We start from the raw sequence: 14,381 nt of genomic DNA, 5'->3' as shown, positions 1-14,381 counted from the left end.
TACAGAACTTGTGAGAACCTCCAATCAGGTTGGTTACCTGAATGGCTTTGGTCTGGTGCAAATCCTCTTCGGTGTGTCCCCCACCTTGCCTCTGGGCCCACAGTCTTACCTACTCTGACGTATCTGTTTCTTGCTTCTTAAAAACTACATTGACAACTGATTTTAATTGACTTCCAAATGTTTAAAAACATACTTCATTTACATAAATTTAAATTATACATCCACAATGCATAATGTATAATCTGATATTCTGTGCTTTATTTAAAAAATTTCCCCTTTTCCTTCTCTTGTAATTCTTCCAGTCTTTGACTTCTTAGCTATGTCGGGACTTAACCATCCCTCTGATATATATCATGCTAACAACACAGGATATACCTTTCTAAATTTTTTTCATAGTCATAAAATCTTACAGATAAAGATATACACATGTCTATATTTGCATACACACAGAATTTTTTGGTCATTATTTTACTACACTGATCTTAGCCAAAAGGCCAAGAAGCGACTGGTCATTATTTTATAAGAATGCAATGAAAATGTGTGTGTGTACGTATATACACACACACACACACACACACACACACCCTTCTCTGCATCTGGCTTCTTTCAACATAAACATCCTATGGAAATCCCTCAAAGTCAACTGATACATTTCTCACCATTCTTTTAAATGGCTGCATAATGTCCCTTGATGTGATTATAACATAATTTAGTCTGCCAATCCACTACTGATGTGCCATCTCTTTATTTCTGGGCTGTTTCCTTTTTCGGGGAAAGGAGGAACACATTAAAAATGGTGAAATAAGACTGGGCATGGTAGCTCATGCCTGTAATCCTAGTGCTTTGGGAGGCCAAGGGGGCAGGATAGCTTCAGCTCAGGAGGTTGAGACCAGCCCGGGCAACATAGTAAGACCCCATCTCTACAAAAAATTTTTTTAAATTAGTCAGTTGTGGTGGCATGAGCCTGTAGTCCCAGCTACTCAGCTCAGGAGACTGAGGCTGCAGCGAGCTGTGATTGTGTCACTGCACTCCAGCCTGGGTGACAGAGCAGGACCCTGACTCAATAACAACAACAAAAAAGGTGAAATGAGTATTGCTGTACATATATTTTAACATACTGATGTTTTTATTTCCATTGGATCCTTTTATTTCTATTGAATAAATTCCCAAGCAGTGGTGGTAGGGACAGCAGGTATTATAATTTTTAATATATACTCCTGTGATAATCCAAATTTCTACACATATATGAGAGTATGTTTCCACCCATATTACCACCAATGATAGGCATTGCAGCTCTTTTTTTAGTCTGATGGTAGAAAATATATCATTTTAATTCCACTGACTACTGATAGAACTAAGTATGGCTTTTCACAATTGTGGGTCATTTGCTCTTCTGTGAGCAAATATATTAAAATATTTTTATCTAGTGTCTTTTTCTTATCAATTTATAAGAGTTCTTTAAGATAGGTTTAATTCTACAGTTAAAAACATTTATAGTAAAATGTCCATCTTTTATACTTCCTGGGTATCCAGTGTTATTTAAGATGGTCTCCCTAGCCCTGTATTGCACATGTAGACTCAGATTTTCTTCTAAAATGTTAGTCACTTTTCACATTTTAAAACCACCTGAAATCTATTTCTGTATACTGTATGTGACAGAGGTCCAACTTAATTTTCTTCTTATAGAAAACAGTTATGCCAATATCTGTATAAAATTTTTCATATATTCTGAGACTAAATTCTGGTTCTCTATGCTGCTCTAATGATTTTTTGTCTACTCCATACACCACCACACTGACTTAACATTGGCTGTAAAACAACTTGTACTATCTGGTAAGGCAATTCTCCTTCACTGTGCTTAATGGTTTTTTCATATATATATATATATATATATATATATATATATGTATTTCTTGGTTATTTCAAGCATGTATTTTTTTTCCACATAAACTTTATGAAAATATTGACCAATTAAAAAAAATGATCAGGATTCTAATTCAAATTTCATCAAATCCATACATTACTTTTAAAATAATTTAATTTTCTGTCTAAGAATGGAATGTAGAGCACCTTTCCATTGGTCAGATCCTGTTTTATGTGTTTCAAGAAGAGTATCACTATTTTCTTTCTTAAAGTTCAGGGGTGCATGTGCAGGTTTATTATATAGGTAAACTTGTGTCGTGTGGGTGTTGCACAGATTATTTCATCACCCAGGTATTAAGCCTAGTACCCATTAGTTATTTTTCTTGATCCTCTCCCACCTCCCACCCTTCGCCCTCTGATAGGCCCCAGTGTGTTTTGTTCCCCTCTATGTGTCATGTGTTCTCATTATTATCTCCCACTAATAAGTGAGAACATGTGATATTTGATTTTCTGCTAAGATATTTTATTAGTCTGCTAAGAATAATGGCCTTCAGCTCTATCCATGTTCTTGCAAAGGACATAAAGCTTGTTCTTTTTCATGGCTGCATAGTATTCTATGGTGTATATATGCCACATTTTCTTCACCTAGTCTATCATCACTGATATTTAGATTGATTCCATGTCTTTGCTATTGTGAATAGTGCTGTAATGAACATATGTGAGCATGTTTCTTTATAATAGAATGATTTCTATTCCTTTGGGTATATAATCTGTAATGGGATTGCTGGGTCAAATGGTAATTCTGCTTTTAGATCTCTGAGGAATCACCACACCATCTTCTACAATAGTTGAATATACACTCCCACCAACAGTGTATAAGCATTCCTTTTGCTCCGTAACCTCACCAGCATCTGTTATTTTTTGACTTTCTAGTAATAGCCATTCTGATTGGTTTGAAATGGTATCTCATTGTGGTTCTGATTTGCATTTGTCTAATTATCAGTGATGGTGATCTTTTTTTCTCATAACGCTTGTTTGGTCTCAAGTATGTCTGCTTTGGAAAAGTGTCTGTTCATATCCTTTGCCCACTTTTTAATGGGGTTGTTTTTATCTTTTAAATTTAAGTTCTTTATAGATGCTGGATTTAAACCTTTGTCAGAGGCATAATTTGCAAAATTTGTCTCCCATTCTGTAGGTTGTCTGTTTACTCTGTTGATAGTATCCTTTGCTGTGCAGAAGCTCTTTAATTAGATTCCATGTGACAGTTTTTGCTTTTGTTGCTTGAGAAGACCGTCACTATTTTCTTCATAATCGTATGCCTTTTTTTGATGAAGCTTATTCCTAATCTGTAACTTTTACCATTATTTTAAATTGAATTCCCTGCCCCACTCTGACCCCCACCACTTCTAGTTTCAGGTCCTTACTTGCTGTAATAAAGGACAACTAATGAGTTTTGTATCCTTACCTTAAATTCAGACATCTCCCCAAATTCTTTTATTAATTCTAATAGCTTTTTTTTTTTTGGTTGGGAGTTATATTATTAGAATCTCTTGGTATTCCTAAATATATAAATCATGTCACAAATAAATTTTCTTTTCTTTTCCAAATTTTACAAGTTCTCATGTTGTTGTCTTATTTGCTACATTTCCATTTATGATAAATGATAATGCTGATAAGCACGCATACCTAGCTAATTTTACATTTTAACTAAAATTGTTTTAATGTTTCAGTTTATGACATTTACTATTAATTTTTGTTAAAGTCTTTCATATTTAAGAGGTTTTCTTCGATTCTCTATTTTACTAGAATTTTTATTTTATTTTTAATGAGAAAATGGCTACTGAATTTCTCAAATCTCTTTTCACTGTCTATTGATACATCATAAGATTTTTCTCTTTGATTTATTAATATGTAAGACCAATCTGTCTTACATGGAACCATTTTTGCATTTCTGTAAAAATTCTATTTAGTTTTGGTATATTATTCTTTGGATATATCTCTAAATCCTATTTGTTAGTATCTTACTTGAAGTTTTAAAATCTATAGTCCATGTGAAGTTAGTATACTGTTTACCTTTTTTGTTTTATCTTTTTAGTTTTAAATATTTAATATTAAAATTATGCTAGGTTCATAAAGTGACTTTGGAGGCTATCTAACATTTTTAAAAGACACAGCAAATTTTCTTATAGCAATTTATCCCAAAAAATAATTGTTAATATAAGAGGTACAAAGATGTTTAATATGGCATTATTTATAGTAGTAAAGAAAAAGCAAAAAAAAACCCAAATCTTCCCTTGAGATAAAATAAATTTTGCAGATTAATACAATGACACTCTACATAGCTTTGTATATACATACACATATCTATAAATAAGCTTAAAATTTCCCTTCAGTTACAAGTCACCTTCTAGCCTAGTTTTTGCTTGTCCCCCATAACTATGACTACATATTACATAACGAAATGCCAAATAAAAGCTTTGACATGATTAGCCACTAAGAACTTTCTCTTATATTCTTTCTTAACCACTTTCGCTTATGTTCTACCTACAAGTTCTTCTTCATAGTGTTTTACATAAGATGTCCTTCATGCAAGCATGAAATGCATTCATATAATCACTATTTATTAGAAACTCTAAACCAAAAAAAAAAAAAAGCTAGTGACCTTTTGTGGCTTTTCTTAGCTTAGCAAATCTAACTTGTAGTTTGGAAAGAAGAGATTTAATAATCACTAAATGCTAAATTACTCACATGAAGAACTACAGAATTTCAGAGCAACCAAATTATGATATAAATCTACTAACATATATTCTAGACTTTGGATTAATATGGGATTGATTTTTTTCCTAGAAAAAAATAAGAAAGTAGATTTAAAGTAATCATTTACTAAAATCTTAAATGAATTACATCTGAGTATTTCTAAAAGGGACTTTCTGCTAACAGTATTACTGGTATCACCAAAAGAAAGTAAAACTTCAATTACTTTGCCCATAAGTGGTTATGATTAAAATATGAATAATTTTTTTATCTTGCAGCATACCACTTCACAGCTCTTGCAGGATACCTTAACGGTTATAAACAAAACAAAGACTAGCTAGCTACTGTGTTTATATGAAACATACCTGATCTTCATAACCTTCAATTTTTACTGGAGTAAACTGGTCCAAGTTATACTGTGCAAATGCACTAAAAAAAAGAAAATGGCAATTACTTAATTATATATTTAATAGTTTTTAAAAACAATGGTCAAAAAATTCACCCATCAATAAAGTCTCCTCCTATATTGCACACGGCAAAATAAATAAAATTGTAATTCTCCATTACTGAACTTATACTAACTACAAATAACGACATGGCTATTTTAAAAACTGAACAATGATGTCCAGCTTTCAATGTTTAGCAAAATAAAATTAAATCACTAAATATAACTGGCCTTTTCATTCAAGACCCTAAAAATAAAGGTTAGTTACTGATAAGAGATGCACCCAATTATTCAAGTATATATTTAGTATACCAGGAAACAGACTAGGTGCTGTGAGAGATGCAAAGAATACTTAGATATATTCTCTGATCAAAAGGCCTACAGGTGAATAAAAGAGAAAATGGATAAACATAACCATAACACAAAGTGTGAAGCATAGTAAGAGAATTACCAATGAAGCACTGCAAAGAATGCTTAAAAAAAAAAAAAAAAGATTACATTCTGTTGAGGCAACAGTGAGAAGAGAAGAGAATTGGGGTAATTTCTTAATAACTGTGATGCTGAAAAACTGACTTGAAAAACTGGATAGGATCTGGTTTATGGAAATTGGAGGGATGGGCAGAAAAGAGCAGAGTGACCATATGAGCAAAATGCCTGAGAAAATAAGTTAGGTCCAACATCACAGAAAGCACCAAGCTCAATGCCTGGTACATAGCGGGTGTTCAGTTATATTTACTGAAATGAACTGAAAGGCTCTGAATGATGGAATAATTACTTTATTTGGGAGACAGAGCAGAGTCACAGAAGCTTTTTGAGAAAGGAGAACACAGAAGTGCTTCTAAAGAAGATTAATTTGGCAGCAGTGTATATGATGAATTGGGCAGTGGAGCAACGAGAGCCAGAAAAAGCTGTTAGGCAGTTGCTAAGGTTAAAAACCGCAGAGTGTGAGCTAGGAAATGGTGACAAGATGGATCCAAGAATAAAGCTACTCTCTATCTACTCCATAAGAGTAAAGAATAATACATTACCATATATATGTGTAGAAAAAATTCTCTAGGGTATAAAATATTATCTAAAAATTGTATTTTTAAATTAAATCTACAATCTGGGAAATTACTGTCACTTAACAGAAAGGATATTGAGAATTTCCAGACTCAGAAATATATCTCTAATCTACTTGGAAACTTCCAGATTATTCGGAATGGCCAGGTGTCCACTGAATTTTCAGGTATTAGCTCCTGAGTCTCCTCTAGAAAGGAAAGCCTGGTTGAACAAAGCATTATTGATGAGTTAATAGGAGACTAATAAATGTAAAAATAGCCAAGTAGAATTAAATTATTAGCTGTCAAATTCTTGACACTGCATGCTCAAAAAAGATGACATTGAATACAGAAGTGTACGAGGGTGAGAAAGAAAAAAGAAGCTATTCACTTCTCATTTTCCTAATTCATGAAAACTAATTTTCCTAAGAATAAACTCAATACAGCCAGGGGATTATTAATCCTTAAATGATTTATCCCAAAAGTATGTTTACAACTAAGTCACTTAGAATTTTGGATTCATTTTCCAGTAAGGTCATATTTAAATAAGTTTAAACAGTAATTTGGGCCCAGGCTGGACTGAAAGCCTTTTATTGCCCATAACATAAAACGCCATCCACCTCTAACTTGGGAGGAGGGGATAAAGGAAGAATAGGAAATCTGAAAAGGAGACAAATAATATGAAATAGGTTAAAATTTTACCTTAAAGGCTCAAAATAAGTTAAATGGTGATAATTACACAGTACAGCGGAAAAGGTACTCATCTAGGAGTGATAATATCCAAATTTTGCTTCAACTATATCATTAACCAGTACAGGCCACCTCACTTACTTTATAGATATAAAAACAGTAGTTTGGACCAGATAAATTCCAGTCTCTTCAGGTCATAAAACTCACTTCATGCACCCACTCATCATTCATTCATCTACCCCTCCATCTATGCAAATACTTACTGAGGTCTTATTACTATAAGCTAAGCATTCTACTAGACATGGTAAAAACAATGTTCTCCCTGCTCTTGCAGAATTCTGTGGCCCAATCAATTTCTAAGTCACCTGTTACTGTATTTAGATTTTTATACCCTTTCCATCAAGTTGTATCTTATACTTTTCTCCATGCTCTTCCCTCAGTTCAGCCACATCAGTTTTCTTACTATTAAAATCCTGTTCATTTAAAACAGCTCAAAAACCACCTCTAAATAGAACTTTAAAATTTCTTCCTTTGGGTTATAAAGCCCTTTCACATGCCTCTATTGTATTTTGTTTCACTTGGTCTGATACTAAACATGTCTCACTCTCCACTGGAAAATCCCTAAAAGGCTTATTTATCTCATCATCACAGCAAAGTCTGGCAATGTCTGTTGAATAAAAAGCTATTTCTGGATGTTTCAAAGTGTTCTTGACTTGACAATGCCAACTCTTCAGTATGCCTAATTTTGCTCTGAAACATACTTAGTTGGTACCTTTTTGTAAAGATGTCCCATTACAACCACTCTAAAGAATAATTGTCATGTTTTCCCCACTACAAAAAAGGTAAAGGGCAAAGAAAAAAAAGGAGATAAAGCAACAAGGCAAAGGTGGAAGAAAGGAGGAAACGTACATATATGTGGGAAAGATGTATCTGTATAAAAGAAATTCAATATCAAAAAGTGCAAGTGAAAAAGAAACAGTCTATAGCTATACACTTACTCTAGTGAAACTGCCACTGGGGGAACACATTCTAAATGTTTTTATAATGCCTTCTAAGCTTTTGTTACGTAGTTTTGGATGGCCTCAATGACAGGTAACAAATTATTATCTTTTGAGGATAAAAGTAATTCAGAACTAAGTGGGATAAAGAACAGGGTAACACTACTTTTGCTCAGAAATTATTTCATAGAGAGGACACTGTGAACCAGAGTAATAGCATTCTAAAGTCAAGTCAATCAGTGACTTACAGTATATATTCTGTACTTCACAGACACTCAGAGATGTCTACAACATGAACGCAAATACAGAGTTTTGAGAAATTGCATACTACTGAAGTTAATTAAACTCAGTATTTTTTTTGTTTTGTTTTTACTAGTAAGCAAACATTTGCTGAGATTATAACCACATGCAAGGAAAATCTGAAGTTTCTAGTAAAGGTTTTGATGAGTTTTTTCTTAGGGTCATACTATAAGCATCATATTTTATCACAATTACTGATGTCCTCAAATAATCGTTCACTTAAAAGATCAGAATATCATGTATTTCCTGTTACAATGCACATGAAGTGTGGATCACAGCTGTTCCAGAAATTTGGTTTATAATAAAAGAGAAATGTAGCTCATCTTCAAGTTTCTCTTACAGCAAATATAATTTATTTAAATTAAATCTAACAATCATTAACAGATCAATAATTCTTTGGACAAATAAAAGTCCCATACTTTCACGTATCTTGAATCAAATATATAACTATTTCATGCTATTTATATAATTATGAATAGTACTCTGACTTACCAAGTTTCTCATTTCTTGACTTAAAAAAAATCCACTCATTTTTGTACCAACATGAAACAACCCACAACTTATTTAACATAGAGAACACAAAGGAAAAGCTTACTTTGAAAGTATTGTTCAAAAATGCTGTATGTTTCCTTTGCATCCATAAGACTTTTGTCAACATGTTTTATAGTATTATAAAGAAAATTAATCTTACTTTAATATATAAAAAGTTTCAATAAGCTTTAAAATATTTAGGAGCAAGTGGTCATTTACTCATAAATTGTTAACTAAAACCAAAAGGATAAACTACACTGATTCCTATGAAGCACTTTAATATAATTAATGGGTGGAAGCAACTCAAGTGTCCATTGGAAGATAAACGGATAAACAAAATGTGCTATACACATACAATGGAATATTATTCAGCCTAAAAAGGAAGGAAATTCTGACACATGCTACAACATGGATAAACTTTGGAGATATTAGGCTAAGTTAAACAGACCAGTCACAAAAGGCAAATGCTGTATGATTCTACTTATAAGAGGTACCTAGGTTGTCAAATTCATAGGTAGTTGAATGGTGGTTGCCCGGGGCTTTCAAGTATCAGCTTGAAAAGATGAAAAAAGTACTGAAAATGGATGGTGGCTATGATTACACAACAATGTAAATGTATTAAAGCCACTGATCTGTACACTTAATAGGTAAAATAGTATGTTTTATGTGTATTTTACCACAATTAAAAAGCGGCTATAAATAATAGAAATTTTAATCACAAGCAAAAGCAGATATGCCCACAAGTCTGTTGAACCTCTACCTTCATAAAGGCCATTTTTTATTTTTTAAAGCCTTCAAATGTTCTAACAATAAAAGCAGAGAAATTTTCCCTATCAGTCAGATTTTTTTTTTTTTTTTGAGACGGAGTCTCGCTCTGTCACCAGGCTGGAGTGCAGTGGCACCATCTCGGCTCGCTGCAACCTCTGCCTCCTGGGTTCAAGCGATTCTCCTGCCTCAGCCTCCCGGGTAGCTGGGACTACAGGCATGTGCCACCATGCTCAGCTAATTTTTGTATTTTTAGTAGAGACGGGATTTCATCATGTTGGTCAGGATAGTCTCAATCTCTTGACCTTGTAATCCGCCTGCCTCGGCCTCCCAAAGTGCTGGGATTACATGCGTGAGCCACCGCACCCAGCCATCAGTCAGGATTTTACATATTGGGTATTATACCAGGATGAAAAGTAGCTGACTGGATGGATACTAAACTTTCTTTGTAAGAAAGAATGCACTACTTCATCATTTTCAAATGAGTAGGGAATCGGTACGCCTAAAATAACAGTCTCTAGACCTTATTTTGGGAGAAGTAGGGAGAGAATCAATTATTTCTCCGAAATTGCAGGATAGCTGCGAAAAGTCATGGCTGTGGTCACTGGTCCAAAGACGATGTATTAAGATTTAGAATTGCCTACTTCTTTAAATAACTCAAAAATTCATTGTACATGTATGTGTCAGGTACTACGTTAGGCATTTATGAGTAAATAAACTCACAACTTTAAAAGCTCTCAAAAGCTATTAGGGTCAAACATAAAAGAAAATGCAAAATCTACATAAAAATGGTAGCAACCACAATTTCTTCCAACTTTGCAAATGCCAAAATACAGTATTAACTGAGTGTATAAGGCACTGCTAGACACACAGTGAATAATTTCATGTCATAGTTGTACCTCTAAGCCCTTCTGTGATAAAAAATATTTTTCTCCTACCCTGGCTAGGATATATAAAATCATACACATTTGAACTTGATGTGCAAATATCTATGTCAGAGATTAGTACTTTAAAAACACTTTTAGGCCGGGTGCGGTGGCTCACGCCTGTAATCCCAGAGCTCTGGGAGGCTGAGGCAGGTGGATCACGAGGTCAGGAATTCAAGACCAACCTGGCCAATATGGTAAAACCCCGTCTCTGCTAAAAATACAAAAATTAGCCAGGCGTGGTGGTGCGCGCCTGTAGTCTCAGCTACTCGGGAAGCTGAGGCAGAAGAATCGCTTGTACCCGGGAGGCAGAGGTTGCAGTGAGCCGAGATCGCACCACTGAACTCCAGCCTGGGCGACAGAGTGAGACTCCATCTCAAAACAAAACAAAAAAACCCACAAAAAACCCCCACACACTTTTAAAACATCTCTCATTTTCCCATGTCATTTTAGTTAGGTTAGTATAATAAATAATACTTACTGGGCTGCTCCTTCCCTGAGAAGATTGTCATTATTAAGCAGTAACCGAACATCTGCAAAACAATTACTATGTTATCCACATTATTATTGTTACATGTTTCAAGAATGTAATGAATGCAGATTGTTTTGGTGATGTATTAACACCTCCCACCCCAAACACAAGCAAGATCAAAATATCACTCATTACCAAAATAACCAAACACATACCGTAGTATTAAAAAAAAAAAAAAAAAGGTTTTGGTTAGTAAATATGAAGGGGAATGAAATAGAAATACACACTTGTTTACACCCTTAATAGTCAATGCAGGCAGACTATAATCCAAGCTTGTCCAACCCATGGCCTAGGATAGCTCTGAACGCGATCCAACACAAATTCGTAAACTCTAAAACATCGTGAGATTTTTTTTTAAGCTCATCAGCTATTGTTAGTGTATTTTATGTGTGGCCCAAGACAATTCTTCTTCTTCCAATGTGCCCAAAAGATTGGACACCCCTGCTATATGTAATGTATCTCCAAGGAACTAAAGGGGAGATAAGCTACACTGGAAATATGGTATGTTAAAGTCTGCAGAAAAGATTTAGGATTATTCTTATTTTTGAAGGTGACTTCAAAAATAGTATTTTTATTGAAAAAAATCCAAGCACTTTGTAAAACATGAAAGAAAAAAGTCACATACGGCTCTCACCAAAAAACCAAATTCTTTTCTAGTCTTAGTGTATTTTCTTTCATTATTTTTCGTAAGCACCTGGCTATTTTACTTAGTTGCAATTATAAAGTAAATAATACAATGTATTCTAATTTTTCATTAGATGAAAATAACACAAACAACCTAAATATCTTCCATTAAGAAACTGGTTAAATGTAAAAAGACTATAATTCTTACATAGAGTGTGAAACTAGGCAGCCATGAAAAATAATGTACACTTAATATTTACCAACATGGAAATACATTTGTAATATAATAAACAGGAAGAGAAAAATTTAGTATGTATATTATCATATTTATGTATTGTTAAATGTACTTGTTAGTTGAGAGATGTTTGAAGTAATTCATTTGAACAATGGGGAACTGGAAGGTAGAATTTTTTGTGATGTTTAGATTCTTTTTTGTACTTTGGAAAGTTTACAATGACTATGAATCATTTTTACAATGAAGCCATTTCAAAAAAAAAAACCCACTGCCTATTCACATACCTCACCTCTTTTCAGCAACAGGTCCTTATTTAAAAAACAATATCCTGGCTGGGTGTGGTGGCTCACACCTGTAATCCCAGCACTTTGGGAGGCCGAAGCGGGCGGATCACGACGTCAGGAGATCAAGACCGTCCTGGCTAACACGGTGAAACCCCGTCTCTACCAAAAATACAAAAAACTAGCCAGGCATGGTGGCGGGCACCTAGAGTCCCAGCTACTCGGGAGGCTGAGGCAGGAGAATGGCATGAACCCGGGAGGCGGAGCTTGCAGTGAGCCGAGATCGCGCCACTGCACTCCATCCTGGGTGACAGAGCGAGACTCCATCTCAAAACAAACAAACAAACAAACAAAAAACAATATCCTTTGCTAACCACTGAAATAATACTATTTTAATTTTGAAATTAACTAATTTTAAGCAATGGATGCTTCTGCCTAAAAAAGTATTTTAAAAAATAGAGAAATGTATAATTACTGTTATTTTTATCCCACAAAGTGGGAAGTTCTATTTGATAAATTTATCATTAATAGTTTAAACATAATGAACAGTGATATTGCATGGACAGTATGCCTATTCCAGTTCCAAATGGGTAAATGATTGAAAAACAAGATCTATTTGTCAGTTAGCTCTACTCTGGAAAAAAATAATAAATCCATGCTTTTATCATAAGAAGAGTAGAAGAAATAAAAAGAGGATAATTTGAATAAAATATTTCTCTTAAAGAAGAAATCAGGCTGTGGCTCCAAGTCAGGCAACACATAAACCACAGGGTGGAGGACAGGAGACTTAAGGAATATAGATTTCAGAGCCATAGTCCAGATCTATGACTATATGTCTGAGATGTTTGAGAATGAAGAACAGAAATCCATGTTTCAATGATTCTAACACAGTCAGCCTAGGAAACAGCATTTGGGAACCATCTAACTGTTAAGGTTTTATTAACTTTGTAATTCTAAAATTTTGTGGCTCTTTTTGGAATCATTCTGACACTGTGGTTTTCAATAAAAATAGAAAATAATCACATTCATATCATATTTACCTTCAAATATTTAATTCTTTTCTAACTCTTTTTTTTTGAGACGGAGTCTCACTCTATCACCCAGGCTGGAGTGCAGTGGCGCAATCTCGATTCAATGCAACCTCCGCCTCCTGGGTTTGAGCAATTATCCTGCCTCAGCCTCATGAGTAGCTTGGATTCCCAGGCATGCACCACCCACACCCGGCTAATTGTTGTGTGTGTATATATATATATATATATATATATATATATTTTTTTTTTTTTTTTTAAGTAGAGACAGGGTTTCACCATGTTGGCCAGGCTGGTTTTGAACTCCTGATCTCAGGTGATCCACTGGGCTTGGCCTCCCAAAGTGCTGGCATTATAGGCATGAGCCACTGTGCCCACCCTTTTATCTAACTATTAAATATTCTTTCAGTTAAAATTTATTAGATAAATCCTATATCCCCACTTCTATTCCATAGCTTACCCTCTACTCAGGCCTATTTAATAGGCTCATCCTAAATGCCCAAATTTACTACAACTCAACAGAGAATATATTAACTCAATGTCAATTTTAAATGAGACTTAGGAAAGCAATTTCTAGGATGCATACATTCTTTTAGGACTTTCCTGATTAAATATGCAGGGCATTTAACTCAAGGTAAGAAAAGTATGTAGAAAATTTTTCTTAAAATTCTATTTATTCTTGGCTCTGTGAATTGTAATTTGGAGGCTACTGACTTTAGTGCAGTCTCACCATTATCAATTTAAGTTACATGCCACTTTTTGACCCTAAGGAGGAAGAGACTATCCTCTTTAATCCCCCAACCATCAAATGTATTAATGTATATGTAGGTTACAGAAGCTGAATATTAAAAAAGAAGTGAAATCTTACAGGGAGTAAAAGTACTTCTGAATTCTCTCCAACCCCCCAGTTCACTATATGAGATTTTGTAGTTATATTAAACAGCAGATTTTAATTTCCAGATTTTTTTACAATGCCAATTTTCCATTCTGCCTTCTAAGTACAGCTCAGTAGTTAAATTTTAAAATGCATAAGAACTGCCATATGTAATTGTATGCACTAAATCATGTATTATTGTAGTTTGTGGATGACCCCAGGGATTTCTAGGGTAATTTTAACTTTATACAACTTTTGCCTCACTTTCTGACTTTCAAAACTAATCTTTTCTGAGGTGAGATTCCATTATATCTTTTTTTTTTTTTTTTTGGTAGAGATGGGGGGTCTCACTATGTTGCCCAGGCTGGTCGCAAACACCTGGCCTCAAGCAATCCTCCTGCCTCAGCCTCCCAAAGTGTTGGGATTACAGGAGTGAGCCACAGTGCCCAGTCCTATATCTTATACTAAGAAAAAAAAATGATTAAACTTCTTAAA

The 14,381-nt window shown here is 34.3% G+C and overlaps 1 protein-coding gene across 1 annotated transcript in view; it reads right to left on the bottom strand.

The window, feature by feature from the left end:
• CAPZA2 (capping actin protein of muscle Z-line subunit alpha 2) overlaps positions 1 to 14,381 on the bottom strand; it is a 56,373-nt gene that overhangs the window by 15,267 nt on the left and 26,725 nt on the right. The window contains 2 exon segments of the mRNA NM_001133451.1: positions 4,983 to 5,046; positions 10,794 to 10,845. Of these exon segments, the coding sequence (NP_001126923.1) occupies positions 4,983 to 5,046; positions 10,794 to 10,845 (116 nt within the window).

Source organism: Pongo abelii, chromosome 6 (genome assembly GCF_028885655.2).
Source record: "Pongo abelii isolate AG06213 chromosome 6, NHGRI_mPonAbe1-v2.0_pri, whole genome shotgun sequence".
Classification (NCBI taxonomy): domain Eukaryota; kingdom Metazoa; phylum Chordata; class Mammalia; order Primates; family Hominidae; genus Pongo; species Pongo abelii.
This window is presented reverse-complemented; position numbering and strand designations above follow the sequence as displayed.